General features: G+C 44.2%; 1 protein-coding gene across 1 annotated transcript; it reads left to right on the forward strand.

Moving 5' to 3' along the window:
- Positions 1–14,322: 14,322 nt before the first annotated feature.
- MGP (matrix Gla protein) lies at positions 14,323–20,507 on the forward strand. The gene is made up of 5 exons (XM_053978913.1): positions 14,323–14,406; positions 17,039–17,187; positions 17,972–18,007; positions 19,188–19,263; positions 20,129–20,507. Exons 2-5 carry the CDS (start codon positions 17,127–17,129, stop codon positions 20,268–20,270), a joined length of 315 nt encoding a protein of 104 aa, XP_053834888.1. The 5' UTR covers positions 14,323–14,406; positions 17,039–17,126; the 3' UTR covers positions 20,271–20,507.
- The last annotated feature ends 1,972 nt before the right edge of the window (positions 20,508–22,479 follow it).

Genomic DNA, 22,479 nt, shown 5'->3' on the forward strand with positions numbered 1-22,479 from the left:
ATTGTAACACTGGACTGGAATGACTTGTGAATGAAGCAATTTTGGTGTTGATCTGTGTGAAGGTGTGAGTGCAGGGATCAGCCCCTCTGAAACACTGGGGAGCCAGAGGGCCCCATCCTGGACGTTGTCACACTGCTGCTCTGAGGATAAGAGATGGCTCACCTCCCACTGGCCCAGAACCCAGGCACTGCAAACTCACACCTGCCTTCCAGAATCCTCATGTCAGTGATGTGTGATGGTTTTGAACTCCTGGTTTTATGCCAGCCCTAGAATGTGCAGGGCTGTATCTCCTGCCAAGAGCCCTGTTCACTTTCCCTCAGTTGGAAAACTGCTCCTTTTTACAGCAATACCTTGCTCCTCCCTAGAAAGGGTTCATTCCTTTGTCTGCAGTATGGTAGAGAGGGAAGGACTACTGGGGAGGCATCTGTGAGGAGTCTTAGCATTGTAGGTGTTTCCAGTGCCACGCACTGATCTGTCTGTCTGTCTGTCATCCAGATCAAAGAGTGTGGGGGCCCTGACCTGCTGCATGAGTACCTGAAGTCTGTGTCTTGGCCAGCTGCAGAAATTGGGCACAGCGACGTGACTCTTTCTTAGTGCTGCAGGGAAACAAAATAGGACATGAATGAAGTTCTGGTTCTGCAAACAAGCCTGAGAGTAAAAGCAGTGTCCCCAGTGACTGTTCTCACTGTGTACACAGCTAATTATAGGGATAACTTTTCAGGAGCTTATGTACACTGGGGAGTTTAATTCTCTCTGCACCTGACAGAGCTCTGCATCTAACCAACAAACTTGGGAGCCACAAGCAAGGCACAGGAAAAGCCTCCTCCTCCTCCTCCTCCAGCTGTTCTGCAGTACTTTTCAGGACTTACACAGCACAGACAGCCCTGGGGTGCTGCACACAGGATGCCCTGTGCACAGATGTGGTGGCAGTGGAATAAGGGGGTCTGCCTTAATCCCTGTGCTCAAAGGCTTCTGCAGTGGAGCTTTGGTGGGCTTAGCCACTGCAATAGGGCATTTGAGGTAGAAACCAGAGGCAGAATCATGTGCATGGGTCAATCTCTTGTTTGTTTTATTTCTGGGTCCTGTGCCCCGTTGTGTCATCTCTGACCTGAACTTGTGATGTATGTGGCCCAGATGTTTTGAGCTGTCTGGGGAGGCTGTTTTGGTTTGCAAATGGAGGAAATGCTAGATGCAAATTGACAGAGAGCAGGATGAAGGGGTTCCCTTTCACCTTAGCATTGCAGACATACTGTGATATGAGAACCCCTGCTCTGCAGCAGCATCTGAACTCAAAGGACATATGAAGTATCAAAGATGGATGCTCAGTTTGCCTCACAGGAAAGTGAGGCTGCAGAAGCATGTCAGAGCTGCTGTCTTTACCCCAGGGAACAGGGAACTGGGTTGTGTAAGATGCAATTTCATATCCATCTTTGGTGAGAAAGGATTTGAATATCTCCAGAAGCAGAATGTTACAGAGACCTGGAGGTTCAGCGAGGGGACTAACATTTTTTTTATTTTATTCCCCTGAACTGCTATGTGTGACATTAAACAATGAAGTGTTGCTTAGAGGTGAACTAGCCCCCATCCGCTGCAGGTTGAACCAAGATTTTGTATATGAAAATCTGTGCCTCAGCTTTGTCACTTCAGTCCCACTGCACACAGAGTTATGGATCTGGCAGTGGGGGACTGCTGAGCTGCAGAGAATCTGACTGCAGAAGGACTGAAAAACCTTTGTACCTCCCCTGAAGAAGAGGAGCAGGCACAGCATGTGAGTGCATGTGAGTCTGCCTAGTCAGCACAGCTCCTGCCCTTGGCAGTGGCTGGGAGGTGCTGAGAGGCCTCTGACTGCCAGCACAAAGGGAAGAGACATCTCCCAGGCCATGCAGCCCTGGTGCCTTATGCATGCAGAGGTCAACCACCAGCACAGCAAGGCAGGACTGAACTTCTTCCTTTCTTCTAGGGATCCTGCCAGCTTTGAATAAAACATTTCTTAAATCTCTCAGATATTTCCCAGAATAGCTGTCACAGAATGAACTTCATGGCACCTAAGTCAGATCCCATCTCATGCACAGAAGTCCAGCACTGAGCTGAGCCTGAGTTCCCAGGACAGGGAGGAAATAGTGATGATTTAGAACAACATATGGTAGGAACAGTTGTCCTCCTTATCATAAATGGATGAAGGGCATGGCTCTCTGACACCTCTGTCCACAGAATCACAGAATGGGTCTGGTGGAAAGGACCACAGTGGAGTCATCTGGTCCAAGCTCCCTGCTCTAGCAGGGTCATCCCAGAGCACATGGCATAGGATTGTGTCCAGATGGCTCTTGAATATCTCCAGTGAGGGAGACTCCACAAAGCCTCTGGGCAATCTGCTCCAGTGCTCAGTCACCCACACCATAAAGAAGTTCTTCCTTATATTCAGATGAAACTTCCTGTGCATGAGTTTCTGCCCACTGTCTCTTGTCCTGTTGCTTGGCACCACCGAGAAGAGCCTGAATCCATCCTCTTGGCACACCCCTTTCAGATTACAAACATTGATGAGGTCCTCTTTCAATCATCTCTTCTTGAGCCTGAACAGGCCCTGCTCCCTCAGCCTTTCCTCGTAAGAGAGATGCTCCAGTCCCTTCATCATCTTTGTTGTCCTCCGCTGGACTCGCTCCAGGAACTCCATGTCTCTCTTGTGCTGAGGGGCCAAGGGGAGTTCATCTGGAAGGAGGCTAAACCAATAAATCTGGGCAGCAATATTAGAAACAAACTCTCTCTTGCTGGTGGACAGTTCACAGGACTTAGTCACTCTTAATCATCTCCACACAGCATGGCTTCCTCTCAGTACCACAAATGGCAGCCCACGGGACGGCAAAGATGTGGGGAGAGTTGACACAGGAGGAAATATTGTCTGAAGGATACAACTGGGACAGTGGTTTGCAGAAGCGTGAAAGAGGAGGGCAAGGAAGAGCCAAAGGCTGTTTTGAGAGGAGAGGACTTGCCCAAGGAGTGATGTGGCCAGAAACAGGTAGGGATCAGTGAGGGAAGGTGCTGGCTGGATACCACAGAGAGCTGATAATGGTGGAGAAGAGAACACAGAAGTGTTTTTTCTAAGGCTGTGAATCAAATACCTCTTTGACCCATTTTGGCTTAGTCACTAAGGAAACTTCAGAGGAATATTTTCAGTGGAAAAACCTGCAAAACCACAAGATGCACATTGAATAAGAGCATACTTGTTCTCTCATTTGAATTTCTCCCTTCTCTGCTAAAGTATCTGCAAATCCAGACAGGCAGGCAGGCTAGTTGCGTGATCTGTAAAGCAGCGATTTTGTCCAGGTTAGAGGAAAGGCCCATGGATAACTGCATCCCTGCCTGCACCAGGCCTCCATGTATGGCAGCCATGCAGAGCTGCCCTCTGCATCACAGCTGCAAACAGTGCTGTGTCCTCCTCCCCCCACGCTCACCAGGGCTCAAGCTGCTGGATCGATCTATCTATCTATCTATCTATCTATCTATCTATCTATCTATCTATCTATCTATATCTCCAATATCCATGGATTACAATAGCCCCTGGAGAACCCCTCATGTTGTCCACATACAGGTTGAAATGCCAGCCCCATCCAGCCTCCAGCATGAACACATGGGCTGTGTGAGCACTCCAGGTTTCTCCCTATCCCTGTGTTATGAGTATTATATATTCTTTGTGTCTTCCACCTTCCTTTCTTCCTAGGCCAGAGCCCACATCCCATCATCTTCTTAGGGATTAGTGTAATTCTGTTCCATCCATGTCATGTGTTCCGTATGTCTACATCACCAACATTATTTCTTGGCTTTTACCTAGTAGATGAGGCATTGCTGTCTGTAACTTTCTCAGTCCAGCTTAGTACAGCACATCATTACTTCCATAGGTGCCAGAAGACATAGCCTGGGTGCAGTCCAATTCTAGTTCCTTTGTTTGTGTGGGCAGCTGCAGACAAATGTTAAGTCCTTGGGTATTCTAATCAGCTGTTGGAAGAGCAGGATGGGAACTTGCAGTTTTCCTGTTTTTTTTTTTTTTTGCTCTGTTAATTGCCAGAAGGAATAGAATAATCAGCTCAAGAAAAAATGTTCAACTCTTTTCTTCTTTACTGAAGGAGAGGGAGTTAGATGAAGAAGAGCAGAGGGCTGTATGCCTGAAAGATTGCGTTTTAAAATACAGAGGTGATATTTTCAATATAAATCTGTTGTGCTCAGAGTATTCTTTGGCATCTTGGAATTCAATGTGGGTGTTGATCCTGGATATATCATGACTTCCCATTGCAATCAAGACTTTATTTTCCTTTGCCAATTTTTTCTGTTCTTTGGCTGAGAAACAGAAAAGACAGACAGTAACTTACCCCAGGCTGTTGATGAAGCCTGTAGGCAGAGCTGGAGACAAAGCCCAGATCTTCTGCATGCAGATCTCCTGAATGTAAGCCATATGGCCACACTTTCTCTTCACCTTCCCTCTCCCTGGGACTCCCAGTGCTATTTGCTTAAGTTGAAATGGCAGTATTTCACCATGAGTAAAAGGCTGTCTTGTTTGGTTGCTTGTTTGGCACAGCTGAAGCCGAACAGACCAGGATCGTTGTTTTCCCTCCATCTCTCACTCCTTGACAGTGAGACCTTTCCTCTTGGATGAACTTCTTTATTCTTTTGGGGTCTGATGGCGAATGTGCTTCCTTGCTGCATTGCTTTCTCCAAGCAGTTGCAATGCTTTCTTGCATCCCTGGGCATCCTGGGTTTCAGACCCCATCTCGTAGCAATGTTTTCAGGTGTTTTGCTCTGTTGAGATACTAGCAGTAGAGAAAATATTATGTTAAGCAGATATTAAGAAGATACATTTGTGTCATCAATATTTTAATGTTATTTTGAATAATTAGCAAATATTTGAATATTATTGTGTTTAAAATATTTTATTGCAAAGATATTAAGAAGGCATATTTGCATAATCAAGAAGTACAAGTGGCAGGTGAGAAGAAAATGTGAACGAGCTCTTGCTTGGTACATTTTAGTCATTGCAAGACAGTAGCAGAAAGGAAGGTATTGTTTAAGTGAAAGGCTGTTTCTGATGCTGTAACTGAGGTAGTAAGGCTTATATCAAATTATCAACAGTCTTTAAATTTTCACCAATCTTCTTTTCACAGACCTATTCTGTCATCCGGGAGTCTGGATACTGCCATGGTTAATGGGTCTTTCAGGTGCTTCCATCTTACAGGTCTCTAGCATGGGAACAGCACATCTTTGGTGTCTACTGTGACTGGGTTGCTCACTGCCACAGAGACACAAACCACTCTGGAGAGATGCACTGCTCCCAGAGAGCAGCAGGCAGAAGCAGGGTGACCTGAAAATCACCCTGTTAAGGTTGTTCTCAGGATCCCAGACCGGGATCTCTCCTTTCTGCCTTGCTATCTGCAAGCAGCATGGAGACTTGAGAGTACAAGGCACTCCACAGGTTCCCTCTCAGTCTCCAGGATAGGGCTGACTCTCACTGCCCCCTCCTCCTCCCTGCTGGCTCCCTGTCTCTGTGTGAGTGACAGGTCCTCTGACCCTGGTATGATTTTATTTCTCTTTTTGCCCATACCCATGCCCTACAGGCAGCTCTGCCTCAAGAATAACACTGCTGCTCCCAGGGAAAAGTGCCTGCCTTATCGCTTGTGCCCCAGGCACTCCCTTTCAAAACCAGCAAATATCCTATGCAAAAGGAGAACAGAGAGAACCCACCAGGCACCCTCTGTCAGAGTGGTGATGAAGAAATACTTAAACAACACAAGCAAATGGATTAGCACTTTGCCTGGGGGCCCTGTTAGAAGGTTTCTCTTTGGTCTCTGAGTCCTGAGAGTGGTATTTCAGTGGACTCCTTCTTGGCAAGTCTGGCTTTGTGATTTAGGACAATAAAACTCTTCTTCTTTTAACAATAAAGATAACTACTTCCAGAACATTTCAAACTTAAGAAACTGCTTCACCAGCATTTTACAAATAGGGTGGGATTCTTTTCTTTGGCTATTCCTATGGAAATGAGGTGATCTGTGTGTCTGCTTGTCCTGTCCCCACTTTGAAATGATCAGACACACCTGACAATAGGGCAGTGGTCTCTAAGGTATTATGGTGCTACTGATTTTGTGAGACTGTGTATTGGGCAGAAGTGGGAAGTCCCAGAACTGCAGGATTAGCTTTTTCATGTCAAGGGTACTGTAGTCTAGCTCGCAACATGCCCTCACATCCTTGCTGGGACCCTCAAGTCCCCCAGGACAAGCTGCCTGGGAGCTGCTCCTTGCTCCTTGCCCATTGCCTTCAATGGTAGCAACGTTCTCTGACTCACCTCAGTGCCACCTTCTTGAAAAGTCATGCAGGATTGTTTACTTCAGTTTGGGCTGGGTTTATCTGAATGCCTGTCCTTATGCTGGGAATCCATCAAACATGCAAACCCAAAGCTCCTCAAGTAGTTGGCTTCTATTTCTAGCCATGACAATCAGCCAAAGACTTGGAGCTGCTTTATTTATGTTTGATATATTTAATGTGTCTCTTGAATTTCTCTGTGACAGACAGAGATGTCACAGATGGGCAACATGTGTGGGAGGGGAACAAGCACCATCCTCCTCTGCTTCTCCCCGAGCTTCACCACCCCCTTAGAGAAATCCCGAGGAACCCATTCCCTAGATCACTGACAAAAGCAGCAAAAGCTCCCACTAAGAACAAAGAGGAGGGATGTTCCTGGGGCCCAGTAGCTTTCAGGGAGCTCACACAATTTGGCGGAATGAAGGACAGCCACCAGGCAGGCAGGGATAGGCAGGAGAAAGCTTCAGGAGAAAGACATCAGGAATCTTTTTCTTGAGAGCAGCTTAAGGTAAACTTTGTGCCTCAGTGCTAAGTTTTGCATGGAGGAGGCAGAAATCTGATCTGAGATTTCAGGTGCTTGCTGTCAGGCAGGAGAGAAGGAGCTAAAGCCAAGCTCTCAGCTGTCATGCCAGCCTTGCAGATCTCTCTGCAGTGGCATAGCACTCCTGCTGCTGTTTTACTGATTGTGTCCCTTTCTGGAAGTGCAAACTCAGTGTGATTAATTATTTTCTTATTTTCTTACTTACTCAAGATCTTCCCAGATAAGGTAATGACAGAGATTTCTATTTAGCAATCCAGTGCTGCAATAGAGGACTGGGGCAGTAACAGATCATTGTTAGAGTAATAGCACAGAGAGCCCAGAGATCAGATAATGCAGAAGAGCTCCAGGGGCTGAAAAAGAGAGTGAACTTGGGAGCTTGTGTATCATTTGTCATCACCAAGCCCCATGCTTGGGAAGGCCAGGCAGTGATAAGAGGGCCCTTGGCTGAGGGAGGTGCTCCTGCCAGACCTCTTCTGCTGTGGAGGGCTGAAGACAGGCACATAACCACACATCTCTCCCTCCTGCAGGTTGTGCAGCACTTGGCACAAACAGGACCTTAATCCTAATGAGATCCCTGGGCAACTCGCATGAAATGACTGTCCTGACTGCAGTCCCTACTGCTCATTTCAGTTATACACTCAGGTCTCAAAATAGACAAGGGTCTTCTTAGGAGATAGCGAGTATGTCTTATTTATTGTGTAGTGTTGCTATTTTATTTAATGGATCCTCCAGTAGGTTCACTGTTTCCTCCTCCAGTTCCACTAGTGAAATCAAGTGACCATCAAGAAAGACAACCACCTACCTCAGAGAGAGGAAGTGACAGACAGATGCTTGGCCAAGTAACACGGGAGAAGGTGTGCTCTACAGATGTGTACAAATGTTTAGTATATAATATATGCACAGCAGAGATTCTCATTCAATGTCTGCTGTATGAAAATGTATGGTAGTAAACACCATTGTCATTAATCTTAGGCTTAGCCAGCCAGCAGCGTTGTAAGTGCCTGTGTACCCAACATGTGACTCATGCAGTGTATTTTCCTGAAAAATATACAGTAATATTTTCCAATGAAGCCATGGCTGTAGGTGGGAGACAGTGAAAAGAGATCCCAAATAATACAATCCAATTGGTGCCAGGAAGTATTGTAAGCAGATTCTATTACTGGAACAGAGGAAAAAAAAAAAAAACATTGGTTAAAGGCCAGGATGGACAAAAGTGTCTTTGTTGGCAAAAGTCTTAAAAGGAAGATTCTGCTGTGGAAAATAGTAGAATGAAACTTCTATGACTGATACATGTTGTAAGGTGTTATTATGTGATTTCTGTGTATTGAATTTTAAAATTACATCCTTTATCACGTAGGTAGACAAAAAAGGAGAGATAATTTCAGCAGAAAAGACCCTACTCAGCTTTTTCTGAGCAAATGAGAGGGAATGCTGAATCCAAAACTGTCACCTCATGCCTGCAGCACTGGAGTCTTGCTCTTTTTCTTGTACACCTGTCCTGGCTTTCGTCCCACTGCCTGGCTAAAAGGATCATGAGACAAAATGGAAAGAGCTCTGAAAAAAACTTATTACCAAGCAGATGACTTCCAAAGCTGCAGAACAACTTGCGATGGGTTTGGATAGAGTTTTCCATACTGAGGATATCATAAGAGGTCTTTATACTGCCTTGTGATACTCCATTCTGAGGTGATTATTGTTGCAATATTGAAGTAACAGAGGGCAATGCAAGACACTATAGAAAGCAAAGGTTCTTTATTTCAAACCACACTGATTTCACTCACTCAGACTAACACCCTCATAACCACATATTCAGAGGCACCAGAAGGCATTTGTTCATACTATTCCATTTTCTTGCAATTACATAGCAGATTTAATTCATGGGCTCTGGAGTTCTCATTATGTCTCCAGTGTTTCTCTTAGTTTGGCCACCACATGCTCATTTTAGATGCATCTTTTGCATCCTGCAGGAGTTGGCAGTAGATGTTGTCTTTTTTGCCTCCATCCTTTCCCACCTCTGAGTATCATTAGAACTCATCCTCCTTTGTCTCCTTACCCAGGTATCTTAGAGCTCAGTCTTGTTCCTCATCTAAGCACCATCATCTCCAGACATTTATTTTTTTTCTTTTATTAAATCGTAGGTGTACTCTGCCTCTTGTTTTAGGACTTACCTGGTTTTAAACTGTGATTTATTTTTTTCCCCTAGTCTGGATACCCAGAGGATCTGTGTCAATATGCTGGGATCTTAATGATCTGCTAATCCAGCTTCCATCAATAGGGGCTGTTCTTGTAGCCCTTCTTATGCCTTTCTTCCCAGTGCTTCCGCACCCAGACCTCTTCTTTGTTCTCCATTTCTATTATTTTATTGTTTCTTTTATAATTTGAAGGAAATTGGGACCACTAATGACAAAGACACTGCTCACACAGTGGTGGGTTTTGGAGTCCAGTGCCATTCTAGGAAGAAGAAGAAACTAATCTAAAAGATCTGATTTATCACAGAATCATTGAATATACTGAGTCAGAAGGGACCTATCATGATCATTGAGTCCAGCTCATGGCCCTGAGCAGAAAACCCCAGGAATCACACCCTAAGCCTGAGAACATTTTCCAAACGTTTCTTGAATTCCTTTTGTCTTTCCTTGTCCTTTTAAAATTCTTTGCTGCTTTATGTGAACACAACATTTCTTAATAAAAATAATCAGTTGCCAAGTTTAATGCAAATAAAATAAATATGTATCCAAAAAGCATATAAACAGTGTGAAATTAATATTAAGGAGGGTCATCAAGTCAAATTATTTGACCATCATGTGATGTTAGGAATATTAGTATAATTTGTAGTTATGCGCAAGAAGATAAGAGTAGTCAGATTTCATGCTTCAATAAATAAGAATGCCTTTCTTCTTGCCACAAACAGCATTTCACAATTAGCTGTGTATTGTGTATTTCCCTCTACTCCCTAGCATTCCTTTGTACTCTATCTGATATTAACAACAGAGGCCAAGACCATGGGCTTGATGTGCCGCAGAAAAATGTATTTGCTTACTAAAGACAACATTTATGATCCTTTAGATATTGAACTGAGATAGAGTAAAGAAACAGGGATGCTTGTAAATACTTCAGTGGCCTCCTGCATTCAAGACAGACAGAACATAAATGTTTCAATCCAATCTTGGCTTCACAAGGGCTGGCAGATTTGGGATCTAAGATGCTATCCTAAGTATGTAGTTAAAAAAAAAAAAAGAAGCATTATTGTTATTTTTTTTATTTACCAGATGGACGAGAAGAGTGAAACCACAGCTGCTTTCTTATCTCTTCCCATGTCTGTACAGGAAATAAGGCGGGTAAATCTCATCTGATCCCAAAGAATTAATCAGGTCAGGACATTTTTGTGTTCATGTGGTGAAGCAAGGGGGATGGGTGGAAAAAGAAGAGAGATTTCTATTCCCTTTTCCCATAAGAGTGCAACCCAGAAGCATGTTCTGTTTATATAGACAAAGTTTGAACATTTTGCTTGCCCTGTTTTTCATAGGATTCTTGAAGTACATGAAAGGCAAGTTTCTTATATGGGTTATTTAATCTCTACACAAGAGCTTCTGCCAATTTTTTCAACATCCAAGTAATATTAATATTATCCTGTCTTCCTTCTTTCCCGGACTAAAAGAGAAATATGCTGATCACTGTATGTGGACATGTGTGGGTGGGTGGGGGTCAAGCCAAAGGAAGCAACAGAGTTAGCTCTTAGCCCTAAAATGTTTTGGTTGCTTTATTCAGTGAACTGAATAACCTTGGTCTGACTGCTGTGAAATCTTAGTCTTCTGTGCTCATGAACTTCCTATTACCAGCCAAACACAGCTGTTCTGGCAAGTCCTGGCCAAACAGAGATAGTCTTTGAGGTAACTCAGTGATATCCCACAGAGGGTGCTAAGTATTGGAGTTGAAGGCTTGAGCCAGGCTCACTTTTTTCCAACAAGCAGAACTGGAGAGCAGTGAGCTCCCATTAGGCTGTACCGCTGACTCCAAATGCTCCTGTATTCATAGCCAGACTGAGATTTTTCTAGGACACTGGGCTTTGTTTTGAAGCTTGATGGATTACAGGGAGTAACTTTGAGTATCACAGCTGCATAGAGGTTGTGTCTGGACACTAATTTCTGAATTTCAGTACAGTAAATGAAATTTAATTTTGCCACCGCTAATATAATGCAGTGCTAAAAGCCTTCCCAGTTTACCAACCAACCCACAATGAACCTGCACAGCTCACCAACTATAAACTTCTCCTTATGGTCATGATTAATATGGAGAGGGGCCCGAATTCTGTTAAGTCAGAGCAAGTGGAAGAAGAATTATCCTTTCACCCTCTGAATTTGTTCAGGGAAGAAGGATCTGGGCCTTTTAATGGTGTTTATTTTCAGTCCTGCTCCTTAGCCCTGGGATGCTGAGCAACCATTTGTCCCAGAGCCCAGAGTGACATTCTTCAGGTTGGACATGCAGGTGTACTCCACATCCATGGGCAGGAGAAAGTTACTGGCAGTTATTACGTAAGATGGAAAGGGAAGCTTCTAAACCTCCCAAAATGTTGGAGGAAGCATGAAAGAAAAGAGCTGTAAGATAGTGTGGGAGCTTTCCCACTCACAGAAGACTGACACTATCTGTGAGCTTCAGGCAGTGGTTTTTACAATAGTCCTAAGACTACACACAGATCCACATTGTTAGAACCAATATGTATTTTCAAACTGGAAAATTTATTTTTGCAGAAAGTTGTAATGCTGGGGGCAAAATATTCCTCAGGGGAAAGGTCAAGGCAGATTTCAAAAATATGTGTTTAAATATTTTTGAAGGAAAAACCCCCATCACTTACTTGTTATGAAATTACTCTTTTTTGCCCATTCCATCATGGAAGTGGAAATTAGTCATTGCAGTTATTTTGAAAAAATTTGTTTGATTGATATGAAACTAGATTTTCCTTTTTATATGCTCCCCCTTTCTTTTAATCTTTAGAAATCTTTAAATCTAGTTTTGCAATGTTTTTTTCCTCAGGTTTAACTAGCATTTCAGCTAGTTTTTAATTTTGAATGGCTGAGTGAGATTCCTGCCAGAGCTAACACATATTCAGATATGTATATCAAGTTCTTTAAATATCTGAAATGTGTTCTGTTTATTTTTATTTCATAGTCTTTTGACTAGCTTCTGTGTTTAAAAAACATCTCCCTTTCTAAAGCTTAGTGTCAGTATGCTAGTTTTCAGCACGATTTATTCCATGAGGTTGTTGACTTTAATTATATTGTGGATAGTCAAACACTCTTACTTAGTGGCTCAATTATTCTTGCTTCTTGGACCAGTTCCTAGGTATTACTTAGGACTAAATGGAAAAGTAAAAATAAAGTCTGGTTTTCTCATGTGCTGTAGAACTAGTTGTTCTAAGAAGCACTTGTTTATCAGGTTGAGAAATCTCTTCGTAAGCCATAGACCATGTGGTGGCTGACTAACTTACATCCTGAAACACAGAAGCAAATTTGGAAAGGACTGTCCAGATTGGTAAGTCCAGTTACTTGATACTCTGGGCAACCTGGGTTTGGAAACCCTGCTCTGTTGCAGAGCTGATAGGGTTTATTCCCTTACTGGAGCACTCAGCAACTCTGCTGAAGCCTTCCTAACATGAGCTGGGCACTCAGTGAGGGAGACATAGATGTGGATCATGGCTTTAAAGCCAGAGGCTGGAAATGAGACTTCTCCTAATCATGAGAGCTGTGGACTGTGACACAGCCCTTGGGGGGTACTGGAAACAAAACCTGACTGCTAGTCCATTGTCCTGCTGGAAAAGCCTTGGGGTCAATGTAGGGGTGGAAAGGTTTAGCAACTCCCACAGGCTATGGTGAAAAGGTCTGTCATTTTGGGTGTAAGTGTGAATCATATTTTCCTCCTCATCTATAGCACTTCCCACCAGAATTATTCCATGAAGGGGGTCATGCAGAGGAATCCTGCTGAGATCTCTCTGGTAAGGTAAGGATCTTCTGTCCTTGCCTTTATGATTGTTGGTTCATAGCTCTTCTTTTTGTTCCCCAATTACTTCTAGCTAATGAGCTCTTAATTTACAGCAGGATTCTTACTGCTAATCCCGATGGCAGACCTTGCCCTATTGCATATTATTCTGTTCCTATTAATGAAGATTTAAAGGTCATCCTTTTCATCCTGTATGAGCTCTCAGACTTCCTTTTCACTGCTGTTGCCCTCTTGCTTTGTGTTATTATTCATTTTTAATGTCCATCATTAAGAGAAGATCTAGTCCCAAGAGAAATTCAATGGGCAATTTCTCATAATTTCTCCTTCCCACTGCTTAAGCTTTTGCCCCATTTGTCTGGTTCCTTACTATCTTGCCATTTTGGTTTTAACGTCCATTTTTTTCTACTTAACTAAGAGTTTGCCAGATGGCATTGGGGCCAGTGATTTACCAGTATCTAGGTAGATGAAGGTGACCAGATCTTCTGAGTCCTGATTTCTTTCAGGGTTCAGGATGTCATAGGGTTGAAACTTAGATGACCCCAAAGGGTGGTAGACAAGGGCAAGAAATACCCTCCTGTTTTCACTCCTTTTCAAAGGTGGTTCCTGATCACGTGCCCTTTGCCTTGAGGACAGTTCAAGATTGCTGTTCTCAAGATCTGAGGACCAACAGTTGCCTGTACAACGACACAAGTAACATGGTACCTCATTGCCACAGTGAAGTCTGAACCTTCCCCAAACTCATAGAACACTATTAGGAGCTAAAGATAAAACCCTTGGACAGGAGCTGCTCACTGTTCTCTGTCCAAACAGTGGCGGTTCTTTATCTCCATGGATACGCTATCATTTCCATTTTGGGCCAGAAGCCCAAAGCCCAGTCCAGCAGTCACATGTCCTGGGCTGCCCAGCACTGCTCTGAGTCCGATGTGAGCAGAGGGTGCACCTCAGGGGTTTGTGTGTAGCACGTGTCACTTTTGGGGGTTTCAGAGCTGACACCTTTGTTATGTGGGTTTTCAGTCTGCTATTAGCCTGCCATTAAGAGAGGGGATCAGTTGTAAAAGCAGCATGAAATGAGATGGGAGAAGGCTCCTGGCCTTCTGTTCCCTGAGGAAGAACAGGTGCCCTGGCTAGCACTGTAGCTTGAGATAGAGACAGACAGAAAAAGAGGGGGTGAATGCCGAGGGGGTTCTCACAACAAAGAAGGAGACTGGAGCTTGTTCCCATATCTCTGTCCACTCACTGCTCCCAGGCACAGACAGGCAACCTGGATGTGGCTGTGTCCCCTCTAGCTGCTGGTGTGTGCTCTGGCTCGCTCCCTTTTGGCTCAGCTCTTTGATGTTGCTGGCTTCCTGGCTGTGGGCAGAAGGTGGTTCTGATGGCAGCCTGGGGGTGGATCAAGAGTGGGAGAGGGGAGGAGTCACTGATCGATGCTAATGAATAAAAGGTCCCTCTTCTTCGGTCCAGGGTCCAAGACACCAGGAGAGCTGCCCCCTGAGACAAGAGCTGCAGACTGGCAGGGAAGCAACAGCTTAGTGAGTATTCAGGGACTGCCTTGCTTTTCCTGGACAGCTGCTTATTATCATTGCCTTGCTGGTGCTTCACTGCTGTAAAATGATAGGAGTGCTTGCTACAGCATGTACAGTGTTGTGATTTTCCACTCCAGCAGCAGACACATCAGGGTTGCTTTTCTGATCCCTCCTTTATTTGTGAGTCTACAGGGATCTTCCTGGCATGTGCAGATTTGTCTTAGCTCCTTTCTGTACTTCTAACTAGTGGATGCTGCAAGAAAGCAGAGGGATTGGGCTCACTGTGCTGCATGGTATGTTACCCCCAGGGCAGCCCACTGCTGTTGAGTAGGGGAGATGTGTGCTGGGAAAGTATGGAGTGCAGGGGGAGCAGAAAGGAGTACTTTTGCAAGAGGAAAAATTCCCCGAAGGAGATTTGCTGGAATAGGGCTGTGAAGCTGGCATGTTCATTCATTCCTTGAAAAATGTATTGCTTCTGTGGTAACAAATGAAACATTTGGGTTAAAGTGGTGTTTGTGGCTGTTCTCCTGTGGTTGATGGCAGAGTATGCTCCAGGCATTCTGGTATTAGAGTCCTCTGAAATGGGAGCAGAGTCTTCTAGGGAGCAGAAAGCTCTGCCCTGAGTGAAGACAAATAAAGAGGGTTTGGCTCGAAAGTGTGTTGGAGTTTCCCACTGGGCAGCTTCACTTTCATTCCAAAGTACACCCAGCATCTTCCTCTCTGTGCCCCACTGCTTTCCCACTGGGGTCTGTCCTCCAGCCTCTCCCTCATGTTTTTCTTTCTTAGCAGCTACTGTACAAGACATTTGGGAAACCTATAAAATCCACATTCAACAATTAGTCCAAAACTTCTAAGTTCTAAGAAATGGAAAGGATCCCAGAGCAGAGAATTTCCTTAAAGAGACTGGAGTGGGAGGGCACAGAGTGCCAGCAGCAAAGTCTCAGTTCCCCTTTGACCTTGTGTCTCTAGCAAACTTATGGCTTTTCCCCAAGTTTTCCTCCGCATTTCAGGCTAAGCACTGAACAGGCAAGAAGTGGATGTGTATGGGGGGGCCTTGATGGTGCAGGACTGAGCTGCTCTCCACATGGGGTGGGATAATGGGGATGAAGAGAAATTCTTTCTCCTTGGTCTGAAGTTGAAGTCCCTGGTCAGTTTTTCTTCCTGAGAAAGGATGCTTCAGGTAAGGGTCATGAGTTTGACATTGAAAGAGTAAATTGCAAAGCCCAGAGTAATATTTTTCCAATGAATTTCACTCCTCACTCATGAAGTGTTAGGCTCTGGCTAAATGTCCCTGCAGTTCTTGGCTGTGTTACCTTCAGTGTGGCTTCATGTATTGGCCTCTGAAGGTGACAGCAGTGACAACAGCACAGTGGTTTGAGTAAAATGGTCTGCACCCAGAGTGCATTCACTTTGCATCCTGTCAGTGAGAAATCCTGATACCTGCATATACACATAGACAAAACAGGCCGTAGTCACAGCTTGGATGAGACATAAGAATGGTTCCTGTGGCTTAGGTTCATTCTCAGGCAGTGTCTGGGGTCCCAGCCCCATCACTGCCACTGGGGGAGGGCTAGCAGGCAGTAGGTGCCCACCCCCCCTCCCTACCTTGCCTCTAGCAAACTCTTTCCTTTTCACTCAGCAGGGATAGCCATCTCTAACTCCTCTGTCACTGCTTTCTACTGTTCCAAGAGTTGGAGAGTGGAACACCTGATGTTTTGTGCATCTCTGCTGCCCATGATATTGGATCCAATCAAACTCTTTTAGGTGTTAAAAGACAAGGTAATTCTCCCTGAGACTGCGGGCCTTGAAGATTCATCCCAGATGAAAAGCCTTACGTTGGCATGTGCCTTTGGTGCCCATGAGGCAAAGACTGCTAGTGCTAGACCAGAGAGGGAAATGTTTGCCTCTGACTCCACCAAGATGCTGTCCTTTGGGCTGCAAGAGGAGTCTGGGGTCAGCACCACTGTGAGAGCCTTCAAAGATAGAGTTCTGGGTGCTGCTGTCATCTGAATGCAAAAATAATGATCACACGAGCAGAAGGATTCTTTCAGGTTGCTGCTTGTCACTTCTGAAGCAATAAAGTAGGAGATGAAAAGGGGCAACAGGGTTGTATTCCCTCTCTGATAGCTGGCAGGCTGGCATTGCAGCAGAGGACAGCTGGAGAGAGGGGGTCTGAGTGGGACAGGAATGTTTGAAACCTCATGCTCCATGTGTCCATTGGCAAAGCTGACAGAAGAGTTTGGGCTGGTTGTATCCAGACAGAGTATAGTGAGGGCAAAGAGAGCAGATCAGAGGAAAAATCAGAAAAACAAACATTTATATTTGGGATCAACACACACCTCTGCCTTTGGGCCCCTGGCAGCCTGTGAAATTCCTTCCACTTGCCTAGGCCAGCTTTTCTGAGTGTGGAGTGCTAGTGACATGTTTGCCTCTGGATCATGTCCCCCAGGCCTGAGCTATGAGAGGAAGGGGGCATGCCCCTTCCTTCCCAAAACCTAATCCAGTCTGCTAATAGAGGATGTTTTGTAATAGCTCCAAGAAGAGTGTGTACCAGCTAGCTGTCACCTTGCCCAGGCTCTTTCACGGGCTTCCTCCTAGCTCTGTTTTCATAATAAACATTCCACTGCTAATTTTGCAGTCAGCCCAGGATCTCCAGCTACCCTCAGTGAGAAGAGAGCAAAACACAGTGAGAAAGACAGAGTGAGATTCGTCCCTGCACTGGCACAATGCGCACTCTTGTCGTCCTTACGCTCCTGGCTGTCTTGGTGGTGGCTGCCACTTCCTATGGTAGGTGACTTTTATTACTGGGTAGAATGAAAACTCCAAACCTGCAGACATTTATGGTCTGTTCAGATGTTTGTTATTTAACTTTGTGTCTTCTTTGCCCTTAACTTGATCTCTTGCCTGCTTTCCTGCCCTTGTGTAAGATCCTCCTAGGCCTGATCCAGAGCTGTTACCTCCAGTCATTGGAATTCACGGTCCAGGATGCTTCAAACTCTTCCTCTCTGTTCCAGCTCACCTCACAGACTGCTCCTCTTTTTGTCCCTTTCTTTTCTGAACTATGATAAGTATGCTAATTCTTAAATATTCCTTGATAATTGGAGGATTTCCCTTTTTCCTTTTGTAATATCATCCCCTTTTCCTGGTGAGGCACACAGTTCCATATTGGTAGAATTAAGATGCTGTTTCATGCAAGAGTCAAGTGCATTTCACTGTGCTAATCCATTCTCTAAGAATACATGCAAGCTTTGAAGGCAAATTTGTATCCTATCACTGCAGTGTCAGGCGCAGAAAGTGAGGAACTATGCTGGAGAATCAGGCTGGATGACCAAGCGTGAGTCTGGAAGTACTGACTAAATTACCAGGTAGCTCTCTGTTAAACTTCTGAGCACTTTAAACTCCTCATATAAGTTCTAGGTCACAGCACTGTTCCCTTTCTCTTCCTTTTAAACACGTGCCTTAAAACCTGGCTTCTCTGATTCTGTGTGTGTTCTGTTGATCTGTTGTATATGAAATACTGAATCCCATCAATACAGTGTCGTAATACATGTTTCATTCTTTCTTTCCACAGAGTCCCATGAGAGCATGGAGTCCCATGAGTATCTCAGTAAGAGACTGCTTTACTATTTTATTGAATTTGAAGAGTGCTACAGACATGTCCAAGTTCATTTACTCATACTCCTACTAGGGATAAAATAGGTAGAACAACTGAGCCTAGGGAAATTGAATTTACTGAGTAATGGAGTTTCAGAATGAAAAGGGAGCGAGTTAAAAGAAGACTTCACATGTTTTGGCACAAGCTCATACCACTATTTTGCATAGAATAAAATGAGAATTGGAAAACAAAATTTGAGAACAGAGCTCAGGCCTCTGTTACATGTACCAAAACCAGGTTAACTGACACTAGAAAAGGATATTGCTCAAAAAGCTCTAGGATGAGCATGGAAAGAACCACTGTAGAAGCCATGTACAGAATTTAATCTCCCTGAAGTACAAGGAGAGCCTTACTCTGAGCACCTTGGAAGCAGGTGGGGCGTGTGTATAGGAGGGATCCTTTGGCTGGAACGGGGAGAGAGAGTGTCACAGGAAAAGCATGAAAAGGGTGAAGAGAGTCACTTTGGAACAAGCAATATCCTGGAGAGGTTAGAGAGCAGGTGAATCAAAATGAAAAAGAAATTAGGACATTAGGACATCTGGAAGAAGATTTCACAAAGCAGATAGTCAGCAACACAAAGGCACATGTGGAAGCCAAATTACATCCACAGACTCCTGAACTCTGCAACAGGACTGTGATGTTTCTCAAAAAAGTCAGAAGGGACTTTCAGGCCCCTCAGTCCAAAACTGCCACACAAACTTCTCAATGACTGTCTAACCTTGGAGGCAGAGAGAATTACTCAGGCCCTTCCTGTACACAATTTCACAGTTCTTGTTGTTCTTCTGAGAGTCCTCAGATGTCCCATGGTCTGTGTAGCTTGGTGCCTAACTGTTCTGGGCCAAGCTCCACTCAATCAGAGGGACTGTGGCAGCAAAATCACAGTAACATTCCTCTGGGTGATTTGAATAACAGCAGGACAAGACCAGCATGGGCATTTCTGTACAGGCTGCACTCTAGTACAGAGAGAGCCTATACATGAAGCAGCCAGGGGACAGGAGGGAATATTAAAAGGTCTTGGATTTAATTGTACATGGGAGGGCAGACAAGGAGGCTGTTATAAAGGAGGAAGCCAGCTTTTGTTGAAATCTGGTGTTGAAAATGTGTCAGTCTGAATAACCCCTTGCCTTTTCAGATCCCTTCCTCAACAGGCGAAGGGCCAATGACTTCATTCAGGCTGACACGAGACTAAGAGCCATCACTCAGGAGAGGTATGCCATGGCCTCAGGATGCTGAGCTTGAGAGTGGGAAGAGATTCCTCCTTGCCAAGAGAGGCTGTTAGCAGGGGTGACAGCCATGGTGACTTGTGAGAAGCCTCAGTCTCTCTTTTAATGTGAGGTACTGTTTAAGTCCCCAAACCCAGGAAAAGCAAGAATTCAGGTAATGGAGAGCGGGTCCTTAGATTTGGAGACATGTCACATGCTGAGAAGACTGATAATTTTCTCTGAAGGAAGCACCAACAAAACAAGAGAGAATGAATGTGGGATGGTCCAAAAGCTAGCTCAGTTTGAGATCTTTTTCTAGTCCTGAGATTTCATGCAGAACTTGCATGACCTTTTTAAATCAAAGAGTCATCTGAGGGCCTCCTTCCCTCATTTATAAAATACAGATGTAACCAATTTCATGCCTAATTCAAGGCTTGTGAAAATAAAGACTGAACCACAGAAATCATCTCTTGGTGAGGCATAAGACAAACCTTCTCCTCAGTACCAGGTGACCCCTTTGCAGAATATTTCAGGTCTTTTTTTCTATATATATGTTTGGGAAAGAGCAGAAGAGCTGAAGAGAGCAGGCTGGGGAAGGCTGCAATGGGAGGACTCTTCCTCAAGTTGAGACAGGAGCCATTCCCCTCTCCCCACCACCTTACTTAGCCCCTAAATAAAAGGGTGCCTGAGGAGACAACATTCCTGCTGTAGTCCGTGGGTGTGGTGAACACAGAAGCTGAGAACTCTGTAGCTGGACGATGTACTGTAATGGTGGATCCTTAATCCAAGCGGGGAGTTTTGAGACAGGAAAGGGCTGTAGACAGATATTTAAGATCTCAGCACTTACCTCTCTTCTCTCCTACCTTTACAGGATCAGGGAGCGTAGTAAGGCACCCCAGGAGCATCAGAGGGAGCTCTGCGAGGACTACTACCCTTGTGAAATGTACGCTTTTCGCCATGGCTACGCTGCTGCTTACAAGCACTATTTTGGGGGGAGGAGGAGGACCAAGTAAAGGATGACCTGTCCCCACCCTGGGGCCTGGAGTCCAGGGTATCCTCCCCAAAATCGCAATGGCTCTGAAACATACTCAGTTGCTTGTATTCCTGTATGTTATCCGGCCTGCTGCTTCTCTCCCATGTAGCCATGGATTCCTACACTGTGTTAATTAGCGCTGAGCTGATGTAGCAGAGATCACAGAGAGTTCAGGATGTGGGTGTTTACTACAAAATAAATTGCTGGTTTGATACTATCTTCTCATGACTCACAGTGTTTTGGAAGGGGGGGGGGTATGCAATTTTCCATGAAGGAACCGAATTTGTGTATCATACATTCTGTTGCAGATTATAGGGAAAAACATCATTACCTTGCAAGCATATGGCTTTGGAAGAACCTATAATGTTCTTGTTCCAGGTTCTACAAGTAGCTTCTTTCAGAGGTCACTGGACAGTTTCTGCTCCCAGTTTTAGTCTAAAAACAGTGGGGTGTTCAGAATGCAGATGCACTTTTTGAAAATCAAATCTTTCCTCAGATGGGGAAACAAAATCCAGAAGGCAACTATTTAATTTTAAAACAAAATTAGGATGAGGGTTTGTGACAGAAAAAGCCTGTAAATTGCCTCTTGTTTATCCATCTACCATCAGGTCCTGATGTTAGGTGCTCCTTTAGAAAGGAGTGTGTGGTCCAGACTTAACTTGTATTTCCTTTTTCAATTCCTTTCAAAACCCTTCCACTTGAAACTACTCTGGTAGCACTTGAAAGCTGCAGAAATCAAAGCTGGAGGGGGGCTCCTGGTGGTAAATAAATCCAACGTTTGTGGTTAGGCCCATCTTTGTCCACATAGAACAATTTCATTTTATTGCTCACAAATTGATTGAAATCAAGATGTGGCTTGACCCTGTGCACAAGTTACTGAGCCCCTCCTGGACCTCTGAGGAGTGAGTATGGCTGCATTCTGCTCACCATCACCAGGGCCTGTCCCAGGCCAAAAAGCACCAGTGCTGACATGTCCAAGAATTCAGTGCTGCTCTGGGCTTGACAGCAGCCACAGCAGCTGGGACACCCCTTGGTGTGATTTGTGTAGGAGACATAACATCTATCTCAGCTCAACACAGACTGTTTCATCATTCACATCTCCAGGCTTACACAGGCACCTGCAAATTATAGAAGCTGGAAAGATTCATGGCACGCAATGAAAGTCTGTGATGTATAAAGTATCACATTGTTGACTAATCTGTGAAACTAAGTCTGGAGCCAAATCTACCTGGCCCATGAGAAACATGCATCTCCTTCCAAAATATGCTCCAAGGTTTGCCAGCTTTGAAACTGAATTTTGGAAAGAAATGTGATTTATTTATTGAAAACACATCTGATAGGAAACTCCACCCTGACAGTTGCTAAAGTTTTGTCCAGAGGAAAAAATAATTTTAAGGAAAAAAACTGTACAGATTAGGTATATTCACACACACTTGTTCCCTATGTTCTCAAGTAGGTGAATCTTGTGATCACCAACCGGAGCAAACTCACATATGCTAAAATCAACAAGTCTGCAGTGTCTGGGTTTGACTTGACACAGTGACACCACCACAACAGAAGGCACAAGGTCTAGTGCTGTCTGGGTCTGTGTCCAGAAATATCCAGTGATTCTAATCTCCAGTTAACCAGTATAAATAATGAATAACACCAGAAATTTCTGTGGGATTTCATTAGCATAAGCAACAACCAAACAGATTTAAGAGACTTCATGCTGTTTAGAAAGCTTGGGAAAAGATGGGAGGATAAATAAAGTTGTTTGGATTACTAGAATTGTACATTTATATATTTATATTATTTCAAGTACTCATCTGGAAGCATAACTTTCCTAGAATACCTATTATTTTTAGATGTTTATTTACTTTTTAACTGTTGCTCTTTTGCTGGAATAATATATACACAAGACCTTTTGCTGGATGTCATTAGCATATATATTCAACTTTCCTGGATTGTAGAAAACTTAATAGGGACAAAAGTTGGGGTTTATTTTAATCCTGAAAATTCTCTAAGCTAAAAGACAGTGTTTCTAAGAATTGGGAAAATCCCTAATGGCTCTGATTTTCCTTGGGAACCTCCTAAACTTTACTTCTGTAATCCTCCACATGGGTCTGAAGAGGACTGGATATGAAGTGGAGGAAGATTATATCTCTGCTACCACAAAGAATGAACACACTTGATTTCAAAAAAAACCA

Source organism: Vidua macroura, chromosome 5, assembly GCF_024509145.1.
Source record: "Vidua macroura isolate BioBank_ID:100142 chromosome 5, ASM2450914v1, whole genome shotgun sequence".
NCBI classification, from domain to species: domain Eukaryota; kingdom Metazoa; phylum Chordata; class Aves; order Passeriformes; family Viduidae; genus Vidua; species Vidua macroura.